This window comes from Taurulus bubalis (genome assembly GCF_910589615.1).
Source record: "Taurulus bubalis genome assembly, chromosome: 4".
NCBI classification, from domain to species: Eukaryota; Metazoa; Chordata; class Actinopteri; order Perciformes; family Cottidae; genus Taurulus; species Taurulus bubalis.
In genome coordinates, this window is record NC_136592.1 from 647,331 (window position 1) to 655,000 (window position 7,670).

Genomic DNA, 7,670 nt, shown 5'->3' on the forward strand with positions numbered 1-7,670 from the left:
CTGTAACAGCTACAAGGTTATCTTTGGATGCATAGTGTCAACTTTAACCAACATATATGTTTGACTGTTGTTTATTATCACACAAGGGAAACAAGTCTGTCTCTGCATTTTTTGTTTTGTATTTAAATAGAAATTCTGATTAAAGAAAAGCAAATGCACTTTGTAGGTCATTCTTTGCACCTGATAGGAATGTGTTTTATACAAGAGAAGTTCAATGTCTGCACACAAACCAAAGGAGTGAGCATCAAGTTAAGCAACATAGACATCTAAGGACATTTGATTAATTTGGACCTAATGGTTATTTTTAGAGAGACACGTATAGCATGGGCCAAAGCCACACACTGGTGTTGTTTAATGCAAATTATTATTATAATTAAAACGCTTTATAGAAGGCTATCATATTTCAGAAGTGGATTTATATATTCACTTAAATGTACATCATCCACTGTCGTTACTTTCTATCTTCGCTGCAAAGTAGCTTTATTAGCTTAATGTAGGTTTTATTTTGAAATATTACTCACACAGATGAGTGGGATGTAGGGAAAAAAAAATATATTTTGAAAATCTTTACCGGAAATGCCTCTGTAGTGTAGTCTGACAGGCCACTGCGTGTCTGTGGAGATTGGAAAGTTTGCATCGTGGAATCAGGAAGTCAAGCACAACAAAGTCCTCTGTGTCTGCGGAGGACCCAGACCTGGACCCGGACCCGGACCTGGACCCGGACCCGGACCTGGACCCGGACCCGCACCCGGACCCGGACCCGCACCCGGACCCGGACCCGGACCTGGACTCTGGTTTATTCCCCCGTGATGCTCCCTGGACCTCCATGTGGTGAGTCGGCTCATAAGAGAAGTCACTTGTTGTCTCCGCTGCGGCTTCTTTGGATCCTGTCCACGCAGCGCGTCATGAGAGGAAACACGAGCTGCTTTACAGACACGTATCCTGAATGACTTCCACTGCGAAAGATCATTTATTAGATTCACATACTCTCACGAAGTACTTTGTTGTTCGGTATTATATAACCTAGAAAGAGGCACTACTCTGCTGCCCTCTCAGTTTGGAGAGATGGAGCGGCTGGGAGTCGAACCCGCGCGCGTCGTAAACGCCGCATCTCATAAGTCAAGCCTGTCGCTGACTGGTCGGGTAGGCAGAGCAGTGCGTGGAGCCCGTCCGCGGACAGACACACACCGCGCTGCCAGACGGGTGGGTGTCCAGCAGGGACTCAGACGTGTTGAATCTCAGCGACTCCTTTAGTTTCTAAACGGCTCCGTCACAGCCAGTGTATCAGCATTCCTCCTCCTGATGTTAGCACGCACGCACGCACGCACGCACGCACCTGCTTGTGTGTGAGGATGGTGAACTCACTTCAACACTTAACACATCATATTTAGCAGATGATTGCTATTATTTTGACATTTCATGATTCTAGTTATGTCGCTGAAGCCCGCAGGAAGAGCGCCGGGCTTTTAAACCCATTTTACATGCTGTCCAAATTCTAGTGCTGCACAGGACCCACACATCCTTTCACCCAAAGACCTGTGGGGGAAGACCTCATCTGTAGACGTGTGTAATCTGTAAAAGATCCTTTTCTTTGAGGAAAGTCCCAGTCCGAAAACTCGGATGGCCCAAATATTTAAATGATTAGGTAAATTGTAGATGCACAACAGCTGAATCTAGAGTTATTATTCTCTACTTTCTGACCCAACATTGCATGCACATTTTTATTTGGGCATGTATATACAGAGTTTTCATACGTTGAGTGGGGGTCTGTAGCGGCAACCTCCAGTTCTTAAACCTGCATTCTCACTTATGTCCACCAGGGGACGACTCTTCTGGTTGTATAATTCAATTTATTTTGTCTAGCCCAAAATCACAAATAAAAAATGATCCTCTGAGGGCTTTACAGTCTGTAACATAACATCCTGCCCCGGGACCTCACATCGGATCAGGAACAACTCCCCAATAAAGATAGTAAAAACCCTTTCACATGGAAAACAGGGGAAGAAACCTGAGGGAGAGCAACAGAGGAGGATCCCTCTCCAGGATGGACAGAAGAATAGATGTCATGTGACCAGAATGAACAACGTAACAGAGTTACAGCACATTACATGAATATGACTGAAGGAGGTATTAAATCACATAACCTCATATATAGAGGAAGTGTGTACAATGTAGCTCAGTTATAATGAAGAAAAGCTGACAAATATAAAACATATGTGCTTTACAATAATGTCTATTATTACCATATTGTTTTTATTCATGACTCACACATCTAGAAAGTAAATCTTGTCCTCACTGGATAACACATTAATGTAATGTAGTTGGTGTCACATAGTTCATAGAATAACTTACAGACTGTCTGTCTGCAGGGCGATTACTCGATATGACAATGTGTCGTCTTTCAATGGAATCATATCGCGATGAAAGCATACATGGAGATATCGTGATGAATATTTACGTCTTCTAAATTGATTATAACAAGCACATACTAACTCAACTTCCTCAGAAAATCAGAATTGAAAAGAATTCTTCCGAGGGGAATACAGCAGCTTGTCTCCATCTCATTCATGTGTATGTGTGTGCATGATGGAAACATGGAACTACTTAGTCACTTTTCTACATACTTGAAATAAAGTGGAAACTATTATGTCCATTTTGCACTGAAAAGAGAAAATACTCTTTTATTATTTTACAGAAAAAGGCTTTACCATGTGGTTATTTCATAGAGACTTTTTATTTTACTGAATTACCAGAAAACGCAACATTTTCATTATCAATGAGCTCTGAATAAACGAGCAGTACTGCTCTGTGCAGAACAATGGAATCTGCATTTTCATTTATCATCAATGAAAATGCAGATTTTTTAAATGTCAATTGTCAATCATTATGAAATGCATCTGGTTCTGTTTTGGCTGTACAGCTTCATCGGGTCTAATAAAAGATATGATATGTTTGTGCTTGTTTTCATCCTCGCTGCTTTGTCTTTGTGCAGAGAGACCGCTGAACCCCGGCCTCCTCTCTGGTGGAGCTCTGCTCTGATCGGGTAACCAGTAACTCCAGTAGGAATGTCGTACTGGTCTGTTGGCCTTCCCCAGGACTCTGGAAACACTCCCAGCAGCATGGAGCAACCCAGCAGTGAGTTATCCCTCCACACGCTTCTTGTTTTCTGCCACAGCCAGAAGCATCAGGCAGGTTCACCATTGCAGCGCTCTTAAATTTAGCAAAAGGAGAAGTGAAAGTGTGATAGTTTGATAGCCGTAAGCCGAATCTGTTGTTGTCCAACTGTATGAACCAGACCGAGCTGAACACAGTGAAAGTTGTAGTCTCCTCACGGAGCGACTAGACCTACAGTAGAAGCACAGCAGTGTGGTAAAGACAACCAGGTACTGATAGACGATGAGGGAGGAGATGCAGGGATACGTACGGTACACCACGTGTAGTAGGTGGACTATCGCTATTTCTCCCAGCAACAAGGAAGCTGTTATGCTGTTTATCTGTCTTTTCACTTCCTGTCTACGTCGAGGTGAGGGCATCTCCATTGTGCTGGTTGACTTCAGGCCACCTTGTGCCTGACGTCAACACATTGGACCAGTTTCACAGTTCAACATGATGGGTATGAGACGCAGGAGCCGCTAGTCATGTCGCTGGAGAGTATAGTCCTGGTGTCGCTGGCCCGGGGCCCGGTGCCCGGTGGCCCGGGGCCCGGTGCCCGGTGCCCGGTGCCCGGTGGCCCGGTGCCCGGTGCCCGGTGGCCCGGTGCCCAGTGCGCAGCGGCCCGGTGGCCCGGTGCCCCGGTGCCCGGGGCCCGGTGCCCAGTGCGCAGCAGCCCGGTGGCCCGGTGCCCAGTGGCTCGGGGCCCGGTGGCCCGGTGCCCGGGGCCCGGTGGCCCGGTGCCCGGTGCCCGGTGCCCGGTGGCCCGGTGCCCGGTGCCCGGTGCCCGGTGGCCCGGTGCCCAGTGCGCAGCGGCCCGGTGGCCCGGTGCCCAGTGGCCCGGTGGCCCGGTGGCCCGGTGGCTTGGGGCCCGGTGGCCCGGGGCCCGGTGCCTGGTGCCCGGTGCCCGGTGGCCCGGTGCCCAGTGCCCAGCGGCCCGGTGCCCGGTGACCTGTTTTAGGTTAACAGGAATAATTTTAATTTACATATATGTGCATTCATGTGATTACAAAATGGCAGAGTTCTTTAGGGACTAAAGCACAGCGGTTTACAAATTGCATCCAAAAGCCCAGAGAAAAGCATGCACCGGTATGGTTAATTCCAGGACTCTAATGAAGTCTTTCCAGCAAACCGCCCAGAAGTAAATGCTGGCTGTCCTCGTTATAACATGACATGATGGCAAAACATCTCAACTCGATATATTTCTTCAAGTCTCTCGCCATGAATTGACCTTTACACCAAGCTCTCCTGTGCTGGTTAAAACCTAATTCTCTGACGTCACACCATCTTATATTAGGCCTGTCTCCACTGTCTCTTTCTGCCTCCTGGGGAACTCCCCTTCTCATTCACAGACAGTGTTGTCAGCAGGAAAGTCTTGAAGTGAATTCCCACCAGACAATCTGCAGAAAGGAAACACAAGGTCATGAAGCTAAGGCGAGACCCGGGTGTTTATTTCTCACACCACGGTTTGTTAGCGTTTGTGGTTTGTGTTCTAATAAGTGCCGTGCCTTCAGTTGCATGACAAGTTAAGCAACGTTGACTTGTGGCTTCACTCGGGGCCGGACAGCTCTGCTGTGTGACGGCCGTGCGTTTGACCATCCAGCTCCTCTCCCGCGGGTTTCTGCCTTCTTTCCACTTCCTGGGTCATGGTTGCCTGACTGAGTGTGGGATCTCTATGAACTGCAGCTACACACACTGGACGAGAACAGCCCTTGTGAATGTCCTCCTCTGAACTTCATCGGGTATCTCTTGCTCTTTAAGAGTTACTCTTTCGAGTTTAAAACATTTCATACACCAGACGTAGGCTATACGCTGATGCAGAATGTTGTTTAAAAGTTCTCTATTCCAGCATTTAATTAAACATAATAAATGCATTTAACACACTTATGTTTGGGTTATTGACATTTTTAATAGTAAGAACTACATTTTTACTGCAAATGTATATTGGTTCCAAATACCGGTTATTAACCTCTTACTAATAAGCACAATTGGACCCAAAAGAAAGAAAACACATCAATGGTCCCTAGTATAATAAATAGGTATTACGCTTAATATCAAAGTCAAAATATTTAGTTCTGCAATAATACGTTTTTAATTCTCACCCAAGCTGTGGAAGAGGTGTGACAGAAATGTTGAGCATGAATATGAACTAACGCGATGGTCCATTGATCAGTGAATCTACAGAGAACGAGTCATCAACAACAAGGTCACAAGGTCACAAGGTCACAAGGTCAACGGATCGGTCATCTGCCAGTTATAAGCAGACATGACGGTGTGAGGAATTGCTCTTTCTTTATTATTTGCTTATTGTCTATCACATTGTGGGACATGTGGAGTGATCAGCCCTGCTGATGGAAATACAGGAAAACGATCCGCCTTCTGAAGCTGGTGATGAAGCTGTGTACTTAATACATGTATACATCTGAGCAGATAGCATTGGAGGCGTCCCTCGACCCTCACCAGCTGGTGGCTGAAGGCCGGTCCTGAGTGGGGTTGCCAGTTTGAGCTTGTGACTATCCTGCTAATCCACAAGGTGCAGCATGTAAATAATTCCCCTTTAAGAACGGCACAGTAATCCTCTGAAGCTCTCAGTCCTGCTGCTGGCCGCCGGAACTCAGCCACATGTTTCTATGAGCTATGGAAGTTACAGGATAGGTTTGGTGATTCAACTTTTTTACAAACAACAATGAATCTACTAACTAGTATTGTGTGTATCAAAGCCTGACATATCCTCTTCCTCTGCGCTCCTTTGTTAAAAACACACACAAATCCTCCCTAGTCCCAGACTAAAGCACAATGCACCTCTGCTACTCACATTTCCTAAAAAAAGAACCATACATCTGTGAGTTGTTTGTAGGGATGTATACCTTCAGCAGAGCCGGTGGGCTTGGAGCTGCTCAGAGTTAGATTACAGCGGATCAGAGCAGAGCCGTGTGAGAGACGGGAAGCTCAGGGCTGTGTTTTAAACAAAGGAGCATCATTCCCCGCTCCCTCCTCCTGCTACCCCTCCCCGCCTCCTCCATCCTCCCACCTCGCCCGCCTCACAGGGTTAGAGAGGAGGCACATCATCCAGCACCGCTCGGTCGAAGCCACACAGCAGCTGAAGGGAAGCCATGAAAAGAAAGCGCTCCGCTTTAAATGTGACGGAGGCAGGAGGAAGAGGAGGGTTCGCTGCTTGGCGATGAGCAGGTTAGTAGGAGAGAGGAGAGAGGAGCCTTGTTTATATGCTGCACATGTGCACTGGCTGAGCCGAAGAGCTGCTATCAGTTTCCTGACATCAGATCTGGCCCAGCCAGTGTGATCCGCAGGACTCCTTTACGGTGCAGCTCATCAGTGGTTGTTTATGAGAGACGGTCCCCAGTATGCCTGGGTGCACTGCACTGGGTTTAATGGAGGACTGGAGCTGACGTGGTCTGAATGTTGCTCCAGATGCTTTTGAAGAACTAGAAAATACATTTCCTGCCGAAAATGTGTTGCTTAAAATAAGAATTGCCTTAAAAATGTTAAAGGTGAAATGCATTGCGCTGCAGAAAAAAAGTTTGAAGCTAAATTGGATGCCCGGTTCAGTGGAAGCGCTGCCGGCGACGTTTTAGCAGCCATGTAAACACAGGACATTGATAATCTACTAAAAACCATTTAGATGATATATTATATAATATATAAATAAACATAGGCATCACACACGCTTTCTTCCCCTCTCTAACCTTTTCACCTCCCACATGGCCAAAAGTCCAAATGCACCCAGTGTACTGCTGTGATCGTGGTTTTTCACTAACGTAGTAATGGTAGTATGTGTCAGTGGTGTACCCTCTCTTCCTGTGTGCAGAGCCCGGCTGCTGCTCGCTCACACAGGACTCTGCGTCCAGCGGGAGCCTGGCCTAACACTGCGGGAGTGGAAGTTCGAAAAAATGTCTGAAAAGGCCGAAGGAAGAACAAGTTGAATACAAGCATAAACATTCAAAGCATTAATGGAGCAGCAATGTACAGATGCAGTGGTCGGCCATAGCCAGAACAGACTGGCTCTGAGTGTTTCCAAAAATGTTGACAAAAGCTCAATATTTAAAAGTCGAATAGGTAGAAACACTCCCAGCAAAGCAGAAGCGTCAGGATGACCCTGTGACCTGAGAGCTCCATTACCAGCTGACTCGACAGTATGCAGTCACCTTTACTCTGATGGAGCAGTTTACATCAAAGTTAAAGGGCCAGTGTGTACCATCTAAAGCGTTGGAGAACTTCAGGTAGGAGTTACCTTTGGGAGTGTTTTACTAGGAGCTACTCTGTTCCGCTACATGGCGACATCCGTGTTTTAAAAAGAGATTTCTCACTGGAAACAAATGTTCAATAACATTTCTGACTGACGTTTATAAAGAATGAAGACATCAGTCTGCATCAGTTTTTCCTGCTGCTTCTGCCTCCTCTATCGTCTGTCCTCTATCTTCTTTCTTCTGTCCTCTGTCTGTTTAAATCTCTCCAGGCTTTCATCTAAAACAGTACTCGGAGGTACTCAAAACATTCAAGGT

The 7,670-nt window shown here is 46.5% G+C and overlaps 1 protein-coding gene across 1 annotated transcript in view; it reads left to right on the forward strand.

Moving 5' to 3' along the window:
- Window positions 1-3,065: 3,065 nt before the first annotated feature.
- lrrk1 (leucine-rich repeat kinase 1) overlaps window positions 3,066-7,670 on the forward strand; it is a gene marked incomplete at its 5' end in the record, with an annotated part of 71,883 nt that continues 67,278 nt past the window's right edge. The window contains 1 exon segment of the mRNA XM_079216386.1: window positions 3,066-3,135. Coding sequence (XP_079072512.1) covers window positions 3,066-3,135 — 70 coding nt within the window.